Source organism: Caenorhabditis elegans, chromosome IV, assembly GCF_000002985.6.
Source record: "Caenorhabditis elegans chromosome IV".
NCBI classification, from domain to species: Eukaryota; Metazoa; Nematoda; class Chromadorea; order Rhabditida; family Rhabditidae; genus Caenorhabditis; species Caenorhabditis elegans.
The window spans coordinates 8,933,010-8,951,810 of NC_003282.8; the positions used below are offsets into that span (position 1 = coordinate 8,933,010).

The window sequence follows — 18,801 nt, forward strand, 5'->3', positions numbered from 1 at the left end:
TTACTTCTGAGATTACTACTTCAAGCTTCTGAGAAGCCACTATGAGCATTTCAGAAGTAATCTCATTAATCTTATGAGAAGTATACTATAGTGAGAAACTATAGCGATGATTACAGATAGTGAAAACCGGCAAATACTGTTTATTGTTTCTGGAATTTTTACAAGAGAACAAGAGATTATATCGTGTTTTTTTATATCTAGCCAAATGTTCATAATAAGTTCTGATCATTTCGTCGTATTGAATAAATTTCTAGAAAATAAAAAAAAACGATATGAAAATGTATTAAAAAAAAAACTCTTTTTCATATCTAGAATATAAAATGGGATAACGTAGTAAAAATACGTCCGTAGCAAAATAGTACAACGTAGTAAATTATCTATGTGGGCTTATCGTTCATTAAGATGTTCAGGAATAATGAAAAATAATTTCATCGTGAGTCCTGGTGTGAACTCTACTTCTCTTATTTCAATTAAGCTCAAATAGGGAAAACATTCACGTTTTCTTCAGCCGTAGGTTCTTGTGGCAAGAGGTAGGCGTAGGTTGCCTTGAAGGCGAGGTGAGTTTGTGCCTGCATAGAAATTTACTGGAAAATCTAAACTATGATTAATTTTTATCACTGATCACGAGTTATCAACTATAAAGTAGTTCAAATATTAAAAACAAGCAGAATAGAGAAACAGAAGGGTGAGTTTCAGGATGATTCATCTGCAACCATTCTCTTCAATTTTTCACATTCTCTCACTTCAAAACGGAATTGTACACAAATTTACATGTTTTACGCATTCTTCTTCTCCAACCCTTTTTTCTGTCCGCTTCGATCGAAAAACCGAAAAATAGGTGACACGGTCTATTCAAATAATACCCGAAACACCATCACCCCTTCCATTTCAATAGGCTGCTCTTTCCGTATTCGAAATTTCGAAAGCTTTTCCTGTTCAGGTTGTTGGCAAAATCGATGATTTTTGGAAGACGAACAGCCGAACGAGATGATTACGGCGGATAATCTTAAAACGTGAGTTTTCAGAAGAAAGTTATAAAATAGAAAACCAACGATGAACACTTTTGAATTCAGATTTTTAAGTCATTAAATCTTCAGAGTTTCTGAGTTTCTAAGAATTTTTTGCAACCGCAGCGAAGTCTTGAAAATTTGAAACCAACACTTATCAATTTTTTAGCTTAAGTTTTCATGTATCGTTTCAAATTTATGTAAAAACTTTGACATCCATTGTAACAGGAGCGAAAGGGTGGCAATATCGTAGTTGGAAATCTTTAGCAAGAAAAAACCTTCAGCAAGATTTCGACACTGCAAAAGCTTTTTGGTCGAGACGAAGGGAAAAGTATATATCGAAATTGTTTTCCTAGAATAATTATTTCAATCATTGCAAAATATTTGTAAACCCTCATAATTCTGCTTTACTGGTCAGCTGGTTTTTTTTTAACTAGATGTGAATCACGATTGTTTCAGAACCAACGAAAGTTCAATAAAATACGTTGGGCTCTTTTTTATTGAACAAGCATTATCATATAAAAGTATGCTTTATATTATACATACTTCAAGAAATAAATTTTTAAACTTTAATTTTAATAAATTTTCAGCCCAATCTTCTCTGCAACTCGTTGCACCAATGATCATCTTCCCGCCTATAAATCATTTCTTCATCGTACTCGTTTCCTTCTACTTCTCCTTGTTATTCTTCTAAATGCTACTGTCTACAGTAACACAATTCTAATCAATTTCTCAGTGATTTGTATGTCAGAAGAGAAGATTAGCACGATGTTCAATGGATCTCATAATGATTGTAAGTTGAGACATGAATCTAAATTGTTTTGGAAAGTAGTGTCACTTGGCATTATAAAATAAAAATAAAGTTTAAAAACTATTCAACTTTAGATGAAGTTCTCCGTGAAGCAATTGCAACAAGTATGAACGATTTCCGATCAATATGGTTCACATTTAGTTCAATTAAACAGAGTATTATGTTTATGATGTCACCATTGGGATCTTTACTTGCAATGTATCCTACTTGGATGTTAATTATGGTACGTCTCTTTTCTGATCATTTAAATAAACATTAATCTAGTATGTTATCATATGTAAACGCATTCTCAACATTTTTAATCGATTTTCTGAAATGAATGCTATCCGTTTGTAATGAAATTTTCAGAAATTCGGTTACCGTCGCATCTGTTCAACTACTTGCCTCATTTCAACATTCCTCACTGCTTTCCTCCCATGGTCTATATTTTTCGGGTTCCCATATGTTGCCACGTGTCAATTCCTGCTCGGTGCCACTGCTCCATCGGCTCTTCTACTTGTGCCAAGTGTCATTCGAAAGTGGTCAACACGGAAGAATGATCACTTCTGTTTTCTTGTTCTATTCACTTTTCAACAGGTCAGAGTGTGTCTTTTCAATAGGTCAAGCGGGGCTCTGTCGGGGGTAAATATCGTTATAATGCCAATTGTGAACCGGAAATTAAATTTGAAGTGGGGAATAGAATAATTTGAAACGAAAAAGCGGAAATGATTTTCAAATTTCGAAGTTAAGATTCAATAATACAATGTTTAAAGAACGACAAAATTTCAGATCTCTCCCGCCGCTCTTTACCCAATTGCTGCATACATCTCAAAAACTTTCGTTGGGTGGCCAGTAATCTTCTATTTTCAATCAATTTTCAGTTGCATCGTTACAACTGTCTTTTTCTATTTTTATAAGTAAGCTACCACAGTTTTTATAAATGAAATATATTCTAACAATTTGTTCAGAGAAACCCCAATTCGGCATGCAAATGTATCGGATAACGAACTACAAAAGATACAAAGAAATGAAGCAGTCCGAGGGAATATTGATTATAAAGTAGGAAGTTTTTTTTGATAACTTCAGATGTAATTATTTATTTCAGAAAATGTTTCTTTGTCATCAATTCCAATCTGTGTGCTTCTCCATTTTTATATATTTTATGACATTTTCATTTTTTGTTCAATATCTTCCTTCATACCTGTACGATATTATGGAACAATCAGTTGAGAAAACTGCATGGACCGTTTCTCTGATTATTGTAATTTCAAATTTTACGTTTCTTCGTCTAAACTATAATAGTCTGGAAAAAACATTTAAAATTGAAGAAATGTTCAATTTTCGAAGTATTTTACCAGATTTGTATTTTTGAAGGAAAAATGCAATAACTCTTAAAATTTCTTATACATATTTTCAGATTGTACATCTAATTCTTAAAATCTTCATATCTCGAATATTCGAAAAAAATCCATTGCTCACGAACATCTATTCAATCAAATTTTTGCAATTTTCCAGTTTTGCCGGTTCAGCTGTGATTATGATCACGCTCTTTGTTACCAAGTGAGAACTTTTTTTGAAATATAATACCATGCATGTACAGTTATATTTTTTTGCAGATTCCATTTTGACATTCAATTGATCTTATACGCTGCCATTTTTGCATTCCTTTCTCTAACTTGGCCATCAGTTTTTAAAAGCTCAAATATTATCAGCAAGTAAGTGTGAGAAACTATTTCACGTTTTTTCAGTTATTGAAAAAATGTATTGTTTATAATTTACAGTTTCAGCTTAGTTATTCGATAAGTATTTTTTGAGCCTTACCAAACTTGAGGAATGATGAAATTTCAGCAAGTACTACCTCCCAGTAATGGTTCGAATTCACGTCGTTCTTTTTTATTTTGGATCCTTTGCATCAAATATTCTTCCATTGGTCCTTGGAAGAAACACAGAGTCATGGAATAATTGGAGGTAAGCAATTTATGTTTGAGAAAGTGGCCAAGTATCGATTATTTTATTGCCAGCTTATAGAAAAGTGCAACGTTCATTAAAATTATATTTTCCGCGATTTCTAAAGTTCAAACAGCAAATAGCTATCTACAATAAAATTTTTAAAAATGCAGGTTTTGAAAAATAGAAAAAAAAAATAATGTGTGACTAAAACTTTTTTATTTATTCAGATGGATCTGGCTCGTATTCGCTGTTCTTCTCATTGGCTCCGTTATATTATTTTGGCTAACATTCCAGTTTGAAAAATCAGATTGGGATATAGTGATACCTGTTGAACCACCACAACCTCCTCGTCCCGAAGATATTGCACCAGTGTCACATCCAAGACCATGTCAATTTTCTACTTCTTTTGATGATGAGGTACACTGAAATAGTATTTTAAAGATATTTTTAACCTATGAAAATTCTTTCAGATAGTGGTTTCAATAATATCTCGTGGATTGGATCGATGTGATACTTGCAAAAAACATGGAATTGACGCTAGAATTCATCCATCAAATGAAAGTGAAGTTATTCCGACGAGAAAAATGTTTGATGAACTTTTGCAGCAGAATCAAGAAGATACTCTGACAGTTACAAGATTTTAATTGAACACGACTTATAGTCAATAACAAGAAACTAATGTAGAATAAATATTTAAAAAAAATTTAGTGTACATTCCATAAAATCAACTTCAAATTATATTTAATAATGACCAAGGATCCGCCAATCTTGGTTTTTGTTTCTGAAAAAAGAAACATAATGTCCTTCTTTTAAAAATCATACATATATAAAATTTTTTTGTCTAACCGAAAACAATTGTTGAAAGAAAAATAATGTAAACAGTTGTTAAGTATAATATACAAGTAATTGACAAAAAGTGATATGTGTACAAATATTAGAAAAAAATAGAGTAATGAAGAGTAAAAGCACTTGAAACACTGCGAGAAGTGGCTATTTCCGTAGAAAATCAAGAGTTATGTGTTTTGTTTCGTACCAAGCTTTACGTTTTAGTTATATCTAATAGATTTGATAGAAATTTTGGATAGAGTATTTTCATTCAAGTTGTTTTTGCGCACTGTATGTTTATCATGTATAGCAAATTATGCAACCAAAAATAGAAATATTTTATTGTAAAATTGGGATGTATGTAGTTGATGATGATTAAGACAGGTCGACGCCTGTTAGCTAGTGACTCACCGGAACAATATGAACTGTACGATCTAGCAGAATCTGTACGCTTTTGTAAAATTTATGAAAAAAATCTGGTCTTGAAATGTTTATATTTTATTCTGTATTCTATGAAAATCAGAATTTGCGAATTATAAGATTACATTTAAATCACAGATTTATTGCCCACAGTATCAATTCATTAATCTTCGGTAAGAAATTGTTTTTACTGGGGAATGAATTTTTAATTTCCAAAATACTTTCAATTGTTATCTTTTCGTAATTTCTACAAAGTGAAATTCCATGATTATTGTATTTGTATACATATGCAAATACCTTGAAAGTGTAGCTAATTGAATATTCAACTTCGTGAATATGCAAACATTATGAGCCTTATTGGTTGGTCCAATTATTCTAGTTTATTTTATTCCTGAATAAGTTTATTTGGTTAATTATACGTATATTCGATAATGTTGAATTGAGCTTCGGATTGGGAAAACTAAGAAAATTAAAGAAAACTATAGATATATCTTTTTTTCCAATTTTCTAAAATTTAATAAAGATTCAAATATCCCTACATATTAATCCCATTAACCAAAACGACCTGTTGAATGGTTCTCATACAAATTGTTAAATTCTTAACAAGATATGAATAATTCATTGAAATGTTCAAATACAAGATGTATCTCTTTCTTTCTTTCTGTCCTTTTCCAATTGAAATGTCCCCTGCTCTCTTTCTCTTCTTCAGATGGTAATTCGATGCGACTAGTGGTTTCCTGTTTTGGAAATTGAACATACTCACACCCAACAATGAAAACGAAACCTCCCCCGGTTTATGTTCTTGTTATTGTTTCCTGCTTTGTTTTAGACATTGCTCTTTTGGTTTTTTCTGGTTTTTATTATTGATGTTTTGGTTTTTTTGACATCCCCTCAATTTTTGCATAAGGTAAAAATTAAAATTCCGAAAATATGTTTGTAGATCCTATTCGTAATTCACCAAGTGATACCACAACAAGTCTTTTCGTTGTTTTTTATTGCCGCTTTATGTTGGCGCGGAAGATGGAAATTTTATTTTAAAATTCTGGAAATATTTTGGAAGAAATCCAAAAAAGATTAGACATAGGTATTCGCAAAAATCTTGTTTTTAGAGTTGTTTTTTTGTGGTACGTCTGTATGAAATTGTAGACTTTAAAAATCTACTCATCAAAGTTTAATAGACATTTTCCCATCCCCAACAAAAGTGAAAATAGTTCATTTTGCAAGCTTCTCTCTAAAATGCGTTCCGTTTTGATTCGGCTGTCAATTTAAATCAAATCGTTCATCTATTTACGTAGTGGCGAAATAAAGAGACACGCTTATCCCAACCTCCTCCCGATTATCCAACTGTTATCTTTTCGATTCTCCGTTTAATCGTTCATTTATTTATTTCAATCATTTCACACCTTTTCATTATAATTTGTTATATTTTTTGGAGTTTTTATTATTTTTACTTTAAATACCCTGGAGTTTAAAATTAATTTCTGTTTGCTTGAAAAGTTGAAACATTTGGCTTCTTGTCGGAGAACTCAGTAAGTTCTTATTGAAAACAATGTTTGGTTCAAAATTAGGTATACGTGTTCTCTTCATCTTTTTGTAATGCAAATATAATGCATATTTAATGAGAGAAATGTGAAAGAAGGATAAAGAAAAAGGAGAAGACATTTGGTTTTTTGATGTTGCAGGAATTACTTAATCTTTGAAAAGTACATTTCAAAGCGAGGATTTTTCCTGCTTCATGGCACTTTGATTTTAAAAAAACATGTATTTAGATATTTTGTGAAGTATCACTGCAATTGAATGACCCCCCCCCCCCCCCTCCGCGCAAAAAAAGAAAAGTCTGAAGAAGTACTAGTTTTCAAAAAAAGTGTAGGTTCATGATATCAATACTTAAAATTATTGAAATAATTTTTCAGACAATACATAGTTTCCAAAATAATCATATTTTTTATTATTTTTGGTCTCCTCTCTCTCTCTCTCTCTCTCTCTCTCTCTCTCTCTCTCTCTCTCTCTCAGTCACTGACGTTTTTTTTCTCAATCAAAAATATATAAAAATAAATTCAAATTCAAAATTAATATTCTGAAAATTTTCTATAAAAGTCCTACTTTATTTCAAAATCTAAAGTTGAATTCCTTTATATTTCTCAGAATTGTGTCATTTCCTTTTGATATATGAAATAAGCGAACGGTAGAATAAACGAACACAAAAGATAATTCTTCCATCTGGAGTGTTCCTTCTTTTTCGATAAAAAAGGAATCCCTTGAGATATGTTACTACTCCAGATGTTTTCTTCATCTTTCTCACTCCTATTCTGTTCTATTCTTATAATAATAATAATAACAATAATAGATCCGTTCTCGTTTCGTTCTATTTTTTTTTTATGTTCGCCGGATTTGTATCAATGAAAATGAGAACACACACAGAGAACGATAAATTCCTACAAGATTATATATTTTTCATCGTTGAAAATTTTCTCAATATTTTACTTTCATTCATCAGAAAATTTGCAATTATCACGTGTGACCGACTTGAAAAACCAACGATAACTTGAGAACTACATGTCCTCACACAGAATTGCCAGAGTCCCTACTTTTCCTCAAGGTTTTTGAATAGGAATTACTTATTATCAATTTTAATAACAAAAAATAACCAAGTGTCATTCCCTTAACCAAACGTAGATCATCAAAAGATGGATCTTTGTCCAGTGTAACTGACGTCTTTTTCAATCTGAGAGTACTATAGAAAACCTTTTCTATTTTCACAAACAAATGAGTAACTACGCACATACTTTTTTATTTTTATGTTTTGTGATGAGGCATTCATATAATATTGTAGTCAAAGTTTTTAGTTTTACTTGTTGACAACACATAAAACAGTTCAATAATTTGCGTCAAGTAAAACAACTTTTGGGCTCGTGATGGATTCTGTGATTTCGAAAAATAAAAGATTGTACTTTCAAAAGCATGTTGCCCTACTCAGAGTCCTACCGAAAATCATTTGGAAATTTATTCAGGAATTTCAGAAAAATTTGAAAAGTTGTATGGGCATTCAGAGAAAAAGAGTGATTATCCGCGCAACGCAACAACATATTGTTCTCTTCGTCTATCTGTGTCTCTTCATCTCCTCTAATCTCTCACTTATCTTTCCATGTTTTTTGTGCCAACAAGCAACACGTCTTCTTCTATTTTTCGCCTCTTCCTCTTCTTTTTATGTGTGCCTTTCCGTTTCTCAGACACATTCATCAGAATATCTACGAGCCATTTTTTCTTAACACGGAAGCTGTCACCTACGTTTCACAAGTGGTTTTCAGCTTGACACATGTCCCATGACTTTCTGAGCACTTCTGGAATTTCCGTTTTTTCTCAGTTTTTAGATAGTTACCATTATGTTCTAAGCTTCAAAGATAGGGGAAACCAGTGCAATTTTTGCCTTTGAAAATGGCTCTCAAAGTATTGACTGCCAAATTTTTCACAAAATATGTTTGATAATTTTTTTTAAAGCGAAAATTGAGTGATTGCCAAAAAATACAATTGAACTAAAAAAATACAACTTTAACTAGGTATTGTAAAAAAAAAAAATACAACTTTAACTAGGTAAAAATACAACTTTAACTAGGTATTGTTAACAGTTTCCCAAGCTACTCCAGGTAATTCATAAAATAAAAATTGACATTAGACACTCTATTTTTATTTTCAATAAAACACCTGCTCCTTCAATAAATCTAACTACATACATTTATCGAGAAATCATCGAAAATCTTTCCAATTAATCTTCCCTTTCCTCTCTTTTATCTTAACGAATGTTTCCTTCCAATATTACATTTTCAAAACATTCGGCACTTCTTTTTTCTGGTTTTACGAGCTCTCAATTCAACACATTTTCCAACATTTCAACAGGTGTTTAATGTGTTTAGTCCCTTCTAAAATTTTAAAATCAAAATCATAAACCGATACAAAAAAATGACCTGTCATTGACCAGATGTTGTTGTTTTTAGTCAGTCACCTCACTTTGTTTTTTCCCTCACTATCAATTTCTTATTCAATTTCCTTTTCATATTCAATTCAATTTTACGGTAGAATTGCAATGTGTAATATTAGAAAATAACTAGACGGGAAGAAGAGGGCGACAATTAAATGAAGGGAAATGACGGATAATTATCAGTTATTTTTTATGTTTCAATCTTTCAAGAAAACTGGAATCCACCACACACTTACTGGTTTTTATTCCCACTTTTTTGAGGATAATATCTAGACTTTTATCACATTTTTTATTGAGGTGAAAGTTTATGAATCTTTGAAATTTTACAAAAAGTTAGTTAAAAGCTTGTTTATTCTAATTTATAAAACTTTCGTATTCTTATAAAGCTTTAATGGATTTTGGGACATTTTTCCATAACTTCATTACAATAAATAATTTGTTTTAGCTGTATACGGCTCTGTCAAAATTTCGTTTCAAACATTATAAAAATTTACTGAAATGGAAACAAAATGCAAATTAAAAAAGTATTTTCCTCCTATTATTGGTTTTTTAAAAAAATATTTTCGTGCTGTCAACAAGCATCCAAGTTTTAAATTTTTGCTTGACAAGGAGAAACAAAAAATGTCTGAGAGCTTCCATTCTATGGGTGATTGTGTTCAAAAATTTCAAGTTTCAAACCAGCGAAATTTGAATTGAAATTCCAATTAAATCTGCCATAAAATCACATTCAAAGACAATCTCCTTGAGAACACTAACCGTTCTCCCATTATTTTGATTGAAGAATTAGGAAAAAAGGAGAACTTTTGATTTGGACACTCCCCATACCCTGTCATTTATCATTTCCGAAATGTCATTAAATTGGCCTTTTTTGAAATGCTCATATTTTACAGAAATACATAACAACCTTGAGTGTTTCCATTTAAAGCTTTTTTTCAAAAGAAACACACATAACTACATATCTAGCTTAACTAGTATTTAACTAATGATTATTAAATTGTTCTAAATTTCCATGATAATGTATAAAAAATCTGTGCAAATTAAACGAATTACTCAATGAATATTAAAATCACTTTCCTTTTGTGGTCATTTTCGTTTTTTCCCATGTACTATTGGGTCAGAAACGGGTCGTCGGAAACTGTCTTTCATCATTTCTCTATTTCTCACATTTTCATCTCCTCCACCCGATTGTCTTTTATTTGGTGTGAAGATGATGGATTACAGTACTAAAACACAGGGCGTCATTTCTTTTGTAAGAGTTTATAGCTCTTATGAAAATTCACTTTCATGAGATAATGTTTCATATGAAACCTTTCTAATCTAAACCTTATATTCCCACGGCAGTTTCCTCCACCTTCCCAGCATAAAGCTCAAACTTAAAAAAAAACACTGAGCATACCTGTAGCGTTGAGAACGGTGCAAACAAATGTGGAAATTAGCATAAGAAAAGTGGAGAAGTTTGCAAGAAAGATGACACTTCTTGCCATTTTCATGTATATAACCTCCGGAAAACTATGATAATCACGTAAAATCATGCTGTCTTCCCAGAAGCTTTTTTTGTTTATTGGAACAGTGCAAATGTTTTCTTTTTCTCCTCCTCAACTATCTGTCTTTCTCTGTCCCATTTCTTTCCGGAACCAATAAGTAACTCAATTTTGCAGTACCTAGTATTCCCCAAATTGTGCCTATTTCTCTCCATTTCACTCGTTAAACTTTTCTCCATTTTATTCGTTTTAAAATATACATGAATTATCAGTTTTATGTGAATTGTTTCCTGTTGTTTCGTTTCAAGTGAAAATCCAGGAAGACATTTTTGAATCTTAGTTTAAGTTCAATAAAAAATTAACATCTGGTTAATACAAAAATATGTAGTAGATTGTAATTAATTACTGACTAACTCTAAAATACGTTTTCTAGAAAGTACAAGAAAAAATAATACCGTGGAAAATATTTTCGAGATGCTTACCTGTAAACGGAAACAAAATTTTTTTTAAAACTAACTCAAGTATATTTTTTCAGAATTGGAACTTTCGATTACAAAGTTTCAAACAGGAAATGAAACGAATTGTCAGACAAACATTTGAAATAATAATTTTGCCGAAAACAATTTTTGTTTCGGAGTAATTATTTTTATTTTTCGTTTACACATATCTGCAACCTCATTCCCTTTTCATTCGTCTCTATTTCCTGTCAAAAATGTGTCATCTTTTTCCTCTTTTGGTCACTTTTCCATGTACATACACACTTCGGGATGTACACACATAATTGACACTACTAGTGAGAAAATAGTGAATCCTTTTCCAATTTCTTCTTGAACTCGAAACAGTCATCTTTTTCTTGAAGTTTTGTTTCGCCGAGATTGGGAAAAATATCATTGTTTAAATATGCAGACATTCGTTTTACAGACTTCTCAAAATTATTTCAGTTTATCCGACATTTAGTGTTCTCGGTGTTACCGTATTTTCCTTTTTTTTCGGGGATTTAATCATTTTTGAATTTTTGACTAACTGGCCACAAGATTTTTTATAATAATTCTGGAACGCAATATATTTAGCTTTGAAAAAATAACGCCTAACGCCAGACGGATGGTATGTCAATTTAAATCATAGATAGCTATAGGAAAATGTTGAATGAATGTTTATTGAGTAAAATAATATAGAAAAATCTCAAGATAAATGCTCAAAAGGAACAAAAAATCATAGAAAGGGAACATTTGTTCCATTTGCTGCTCAATGCTCATCTTGTTTACATTGCCTACAGTTCTCTTCTCATGTGAGTGTTTTTTTTATTTTTTGCGGTGCTCTCTGTGCCACATCTTTCGGCTCTTTTTCTTATGTTTCCTTCCTTTTTCCACTCATATCATGCTTCCCTTTTCCGGTCGATAGAAACAAAAATGTCAAGATTTCAAATGGCAAATCAGTTTTCTTCTGTTTTTGTTTTATTTTTTACTAAAAGGAGAACTCTACCAATATATCGAGAAGAAGGAAATGACAAAAAAAAAGACTAGAAAGTTCGATTCCAAATTTATACTTTTTGACTTTTGAGATATCTTGAAATCTACCTAATACCTTATTTCTAACCTTAAAAATTATCTAATAAATAAATTTTTAAATAAATAATTAACGATTTCACAAAAAAACAACTCACAATAAGTGAATTTTGCCTTTTTTCTCTGTGCTTAATACACATTTCAATATTAATTCCAACTTTTCAAAATAATTTTCACAGAAACTCGCTTCAACTTATCTAATCATTCGGTGCCCAGATCCAAAAACCAATCTCAATCTGATTTTTGGATCAAAGTTTATTCTTGGATGAATTCAAAAAAATCTAAAAATATGATCTAAATACTGTCATTTCCCATATCACTGTCCGATTTGTGATTGTTTGTTTATATTCCTTTCCTTCCCTTTTCTTCATTCCATTGCTCTCCAGTTGCTCTTTTCTCTTCCGATTTGTCCGTTTTTTTTGTGTGTTGCTTTCGTCCTTCCCCAATTTTTCATCTCCATCTATTGACTCTAACTTTCTACGTCTTTTCAATCTCTTTTATCTCTTACTTTCTGGTTATAATTGGTTTTTTTCAGAAGCAATATGACTCTGTGCTTTGACAAATGAAGTTTCATTTCAAATGGAAGAGAATTGATATTGGTTTTTGAGAGAAAAAAAACGAAGTTTTCTTTCCAATTTTTGTGTGTCCATTTTGAATTGAATTCTGTTTGCTCGACGATTTGCACACCGTTTTTTCTCACTTTCACCTCCACATTTTGTTCATCTCTGGATCATCAGTTTTAGGAGCAAATATTACAAATTACTGTTCCATTTTTTTTTTAATTTTACTGTTTTTCTAGGAGACGTCATACAAAATTTCAGATAAGAAACATTTCTGAAAACAAAAGGAAAATGTTTTCTACTAGTAACTTTTGATAATATTCAAAATTTACGATTCAAAATTTACAAACTTCTGAATAATCACGATAATATTTGAACTGTAAGAGTGCCGCTGACCCTCTAATTTCACGAGGCAACAAATGGAAAAAAACAAGCAAACGCACAACATAGAATTTAATGTAGCGCATGAAATTTAGATCCTTGATCACATCGGATGTTCGTGGAAAAAGTGAAGTTCTAAGATTGATGAGGAAGTTAAGAAAAACAATGGAAAGTTGATATTTAAACCTCACACATTTTCCAAAAAGACATTTAAATCTAGCTCTTTAGATATTCGCCGCAATCGATTTTTTGAGAAATCAAAAATCTCATAGAAAAGTCCACTGTTCTGTTTGATGTTTTGTTGATTTTTATTGTCAATTTTTGAATCGGAACACAAAAAGTTTTCAACAACTTTTATTATCTTCTTCCATGTGTCCATTTGTCATGAATTTTCATGCTGAAAGCACAGCTGTTTTCCTTTTTTTGTTTCGTTCATTCTTCTCTTTTTGATTCAATATCATTTGATGTTTTATTTGAAAAGTTTGCTTCTTTTGTTGTGACGTGGAATTGAACCACTCATTTCAAAATATTCGAAATATGTAGGTTTTCAGTGTTTGTTCTAATCGTTTCACTTCTCGAAAGTGTTCTTTGTCTGAGCTCTCATCTTTTAACCTCATTTTGAAAAAAAGCTCACATTTGCTTTTTTCAGAAAAATCGAACAAAAAATCAATCCAAAAATTTCAAAGTTTCAATATATGAAAAGAGGTCATTGTTAAAATTCTGAGTTGTTTCTTTATCCGAATAAAAGATTAATGAGAGTTGTTTTACCCAAAAATATCTTATACATAAGACTTTCATTGGAGTTTGGCTGGAAAATAATTTCTTTGGTGTTTCGAATTCTATTTGAAAGTTTCGTTTACATACTTTGGAATAGTTATGACGATTTTTGAACCATGAGAGGAAATTCCCTCTGATCCACTAAAATTTCATAACGCAACAAATAAAAAGTAAGCACACAACATAAAAATTAGTGTAGCGCATGAAATTTAGATCCATGAGCACCGGAAGTTCGTGAAAATTGAGAAGAACTAGGTAGTTCAAAATGAATAAGGAAGTTCAGAAAATGTTCTCAAATATTTAGCAATACGTCTAGAAAACTGAATTAGTCGAACGTATATTTAAACAGTACTTATCTTTCGAATCAATGAAAAACGATTTCAAAGAAGAAAAAACCCACAATTTTAAAGAAATTCAACTTCTTTTTTTCTGAACCCATCTTCTACATTTCTCCTCCCTCATTTTCTCTTTCATCGTCTTTATCTTTTCTCATTTTTCCACATGTCACACAAATGAAAAATGACCGAAACACGTGCTCCATGGAGCACATCGGAGACCACCATCACCCCCCCCCCCCGAAAGTGCATAAAAAAGCGTCAGAAAGAGATTCATGGAATGGAAAAAAAGAGAGAAAGTGGATAATTTATCGACTAGACAGACACCACCATTGAGTACTCCTCCAGTTTCAGAGTCACATGCATTCTTGACTAATTGTCTTCTATTTTATTGAGAAAAGGGTATGGGGTGAGGATGGAATACCATGTGACAAGGAAATGGTCCGATGTTTCGAAAAGTGCACATGCACGACTCTCGGTCATTCTTTTTTTGCTCCACCCGAGCGATGTTTTTCTTTTTTGTGACTCATGTTTTTTAAAGGATTTTTAGAGTTTCCAGTTTATTGCGTGTTTGAGTTGTCTATAAAAACGCTCGCAAGATTCAAGTTTTCAAAAGTCTATCTTTTATGGCTTTTCAAAGTTTTGAGATCTCACTTCACAGATTTATACAAAAGTTAAGAAACTGTGACAGAGAGTAACCAACAGAAATTCTTCGATTGTTCATTTTGAATTGAAATGTTCAAAAAATGCCTGTTCGAATCTTTTTTCTTTGTTCTTTTTTATTTCTGACTTGTTAAAAAGGTACAGTTTGTTAAAAAGGTACACATTGACAAGTTAAAACTTTACTGTTTCAGTCTGATTTTTTCTAGTCTGATATGTTTCTATCTCTACACACCAGAGGTGGGCGAATATTTTTTCGGATATTTTCTAATAATAAATTTATCAATTAGTATTGATGTAGTTATTCTGGAAGAAATGTATCCGAACCAAAGAGTAACTATTAAGCAACATTTTAATATGATAAAACCTAGAAAAATTCTACAAGTTTTCCTTACCGAGACCTTAAAACTTATTAGCCGAGCAACATCGGATATCGGATATTACGGATATTACGGATATCGGATAATGGACTTGCATATCGTTTATACAGAAAACTTGTAGAATTTTTCTAGGTTTTATCATATTAAAATGTTGCTTAATAGTTACTCTTTTGTTCGGATACATTTCTTCCAGAATAACTACATCAATACTTATTGATAAATTCATTATTAGAAAATATCCGAAAAAAAATATCCGCCCACCTCTGCTACACACACTGAATTTAATTTCTAGATTCCATGTGATTTTAATTTTTTTCAAACTTTCTATGAAACCGTATATTCTCACTTGTATTCAATATTTGTTGCATTTCTCCTAAGTGACTTCAAATTGCAAAGTTAGCTTTAATAAAACCACTGCAATGCACTTTTCAATTTATAACACATTTTAACCAGTGAGAAAAAAAAGGAAAACGGAGGCACTTACGCCTTTCAGATAGATTCATAACTTTTTTTTTATGATCTAAGTTTGATTTCTGATTTCCGTTTGCGTCACGGTGAACGGGTTGCCGGAAATGTGGGCGGAGCTCCTTTAAAAAAGAGAGTTTGAACTTGGAAATCCTTGGAAATTTGCGAGAAAAAACACCCCCCCCCCCCCTTTTTCAGCTTTGTATGCATGTTTTGCAAAATTTTGTAAACTCTAGTTTTATTCGAATTTGACCGTCTCACCCAAATTGTTTCCACATCTCCAAAGTAGCTCCCAACTTCCCCGTAACTAACCAACTTTTTTTATTAATTTTGTGCAAAACTTTCATAGTTGGAGGCAGATTTCTAAAATCTTGCGGGTTGAATACAAAAAATCTTGCGGGTTGAATAATTTGATTTTGAAACAGAAAAAAAGTTTTGAAAAAAAAACACAAAAGTCGTATTTCCTACAATTACAACAATTTCTAACTTCAATTATGAATTAGTTTTTCACATCTTTAAACCTGAAACAATCCCCTGTTCACCTCCTCATAACCATAATAATTATTAATTTTATTTGAACACGTAATCATTTTGTGTTTGAGTCATTGCTTTCTTTTGATATCACCGCTTTACCCTCTTTCAATTCAAAAACCGGCTGTCCCTCTTTTTCTCTCTTTCTTCACACACCTTTCCATAAGAGTTTCACTGATAACAGCTGTTCTTTTTTCGGCGTTTTCTAGTCATCGTTAACCGATTTTGCATGAAGTTATCAGTTGCTTTTGGTCTAAAATTCGTTTGATTTTTGAACAACTATTTATTTCCTTTAAAATTGTGAAAGAAACAAATGAAGTTTTAGTTACGAACTTAAAATGTTTTTAGATCAATTTGAAATTCTTGATGTTTAGTATAGTGCTTAAATGCAATATTAAAAAAAACTTCTAATTCAAATGTTTTTGCTCAAAGTCCCCTTCAAAATGTTAACCCTTTCTCCACATAATTCCATTGCGAATCGTTCCAAAAAAAGTGACAATTGACTGCCATTCGTATGACAAACTAGGGACTCGTCTTCTCCTCAAAAAATGATTTACAAATAGCCTTTCTCTCTTTCCATGTCTATTTCATCAAATTCAACTAGTTTCTGTTCGTGTACATGTCCTTCTTCTACACTTTCCATCTACCGTAGTAATCCCTGTTTCATTTAACATATGGTTCGAGAGTCACGTGGTCTGAAACTCACGTGTCCGCGCCCTTTTTCGTCTAAGTTTCTCAATATTTTCCGATCTCTAACAACTCCACGTGAGACAGTTGAAGAAAGTGTCCTTTTTTGGCATCAGTCCAACTGGTTTCTATTCACTTTTTCTTTTGAAAGCGACCGCAAAGTTTGTCTAAAAGGTGAGAAGTGTGATTGAGATGATGAATGGGAGGATGGTTACAAGGTTGTTTGTGTTTGAAGTTTTTAGGTTTGATCTTGGGTACTGCATACTTTTAAATTTATGATGGTTTACTTGTACTCAAAATTCTTGATTTTTAATTTCATTAGCAACATATTCTTTTTTTTAATTGGTACAAACTAATATGGATATGAATAGCCGGCTTGTTACTCTAACCTACAAGAAATTTTTTACCAATCATAACTTCTGTTTTTTCCATTCAAATCACTTTTCTTCCAACTCAAATCTAGTTGTGTTTTCTAAATTTTTCCAATTTTCAGTCAGATCTAAAACATGAACCATCACGCATTCCTTCCCATTTTTTCCCAATTTCGCATTCAGAGCAGCCAAACACAGCTCTCTGGAACAAAAGACAACAAGTCGTTCTCGTGTCTAATTCTCTTCTTCTCAAACACTATTTTTCCTTTCGATTCAACTCATTTTCTCTCATTTTTCTCCTTTTCAGTGGGTCCTCAGTGCGCGGCGAGATGGTGTGCTTGGCGCCATCCGGTCCCAATGAGTGACATTCTGATGACAACGTTTTTTTGTTAGAAGTTTTTTGGACTCTCTGGGACATCTCTTGTAGCATTTATCAGTTGGATTACTGAACTTTTAAAATATTTTGGTTTAATTTTTTCTTACAAAAATTACAGTTTTCCAAAAACCTCACGACTTACTTTCCACAAAACCGAAAAATTTTTATGGTTTATACAATTTTTTCACGATACCGGAAGTTACATTCAAACTCCCAGGTGAATATTCCTCTTTTAATCCATCATTTTCCGTTTTTCTTCAAAAAATTCGGAGCAAAAAACATGCCTCGCATTTTTTGAAAAGGTGCCCGTTTGTGTTGTGCTCTACGTGCATGTCGAGTGGTAATAAGTGATGAAGAGAGAGAGTGAAGAAAATGGGGAAAAGGGAGGAAAAGAAGTTGCAGAAAATGCATTTTTTGGGGATGTAGAAGGAGAGATATTCAAGTTTTCGTGATGAATGCCGTTTACCGTGCTAAAAATTTACTGAAAGTAACGTATGTACATTTTTTGTTTCTAATTAGTTTGATTTTTTGTTTCCATCCACGATATCGGCCTAGAATTTTCATAGCGGCAGGTACATCTTCAGGGCTCCGTGCCTGCCTCATGCATATTTGCCTACTACCTAACACTTATTTTTTTTGCATTTGGACCGGAATTCCGGTGGTCGGATTTGGCAATGTATAGGACAAAACATCTCAGTTTCTCATTTTAATAGGTAAAAGATATAGATAAATCCTATAGATCCTATAGAAACCTATAGAAATCCTATAGAAACACCTATAGATAAATCAATCTTTTTTAAATTTCAATACATTTTTTGTTCGATATTCACAACCATATAAGCAATTTGTTTCGCAATGTTAATTTTTTAATTTTACGTCAGCAATTTTCCGGAACACTTTTGAAATTCAAGACTCCCGAAACATGATATTCTAAAATCGAAATTGCGTGTGCTGTCCACTCCTAAATGATTTTTTAGGGAAGAAACTAGAAAAAAAACTTATTTTCAAGATGGATTTCCATTTTCATTTGTGACAGACAAATCATAGGGACCTCCCGTTGTTGTGTCGGAAGAGAAGTGACGAGACGATGAAGGAAAAAGGTTGAGTGGACAGGTGTCAGTACTTATGACCCTGATGATTGGTTTTCCTACTTTTTCAAATTTGTTTGAATTTTGTTTGAAATTTGAAAAGACGTAGAGACTTTCTAAAACTATGTTGCGCACTATTAATCGTTATCTTCATGTCAAGGGGCGCAACTCACATC

General features: G+C 32.0%; 1 protein-coding gene and 4 non-coding genes across 5 annotated transcripts; 2 read left to right on the forward strand and 3 right to left on the reverse strand.

Annotated features, from left to right (window-relative positions):
- Positions 1–865: 865 nt before the first annotated feature.
- On the forward strand, positions 866–4,456 carry D1046.4 (MFS domain-containing protein). The gene is made up of 12 exons (NM_069152.3): positions 866–1,013; positions 1,598–1,800; positions 1,893–2,041; positions 2,167–2,394; positions 2,587–2,714; positions 2,766–2,856; positions 2,903–3,058; positions 3,215–3,357; positions 3,414–3,512; positions 3,646–3,765; positions 3,975–4,164; positions 4,218–4,456. The coding sequence occupies exons 1-12, from the start codon at positions 988–990 to the stop codon at positions 4,389–4,391; spliced, it is 1,707 nt and encodes a 568-aa protein (NP_501553.2). The 5' UTR covers positions 866–987; the 3' UTR covers positions 4,392–4,456.
- Positions 4,457–5,700: 1,244 nt separating this feature from the next.
- On the reverse strand, positions 5,701–5,777 carry D1046.13. The gene has a single exon (NR_056335.1). It is a non-coding gene; the product is annotated as an Unclassified non-coding RNA D1046.13 (non-coding RNA).
- A 1,172-nt stretch (positions 5,778–6,949) lies between these two features.
- Positions 6,950–7,003, reverse strand: D1046.12. The gene has a single exon (NR_056336.1). It is a non-coding gene; the product is annotated as an Unclassified non-coding RNA D1046.12 (non-coding RNA).
- Positions 6,951–7,008, forward strand: D1046.14. The gene has a single exon (NR_056337.1). It is a non-coding gene; the product is annotated as an Unclassified non-coding RNA D1046.14 (non-coding RNA).
- A 7,677-nt stretch (positions 7,009–14,685) lies between these two features.
- 21ur-11902 lies at positions 14,686–14,706 on the reverse strand. The gene has a single exon (NR_056338.1).
- Between the last annotated feature and the right edge of the window lie 4,095 nt (positions 14,707–18,801).

Coding starts and splice junctions, on each gene's coding strand:
- D1046.4 (NM_069152.3), top strand. CDS start 988: ATGATTACGGCGGATAATCTTAAAAC. Junction 2,395..2,586: donor TTCTATTCACTTTTCAACAG/GTCAGAGTGTGT, acceptor ACAAAATTTCAG/ATCTCTCCCGCCGCTCTTTA. Junction 3,766..3,974: donor GAGTCATGGAATAATTGGAG/GTAAGCAATTTA, acceptor TTATTTATTCAG/ATGGATCTGGCTCGTATTCG.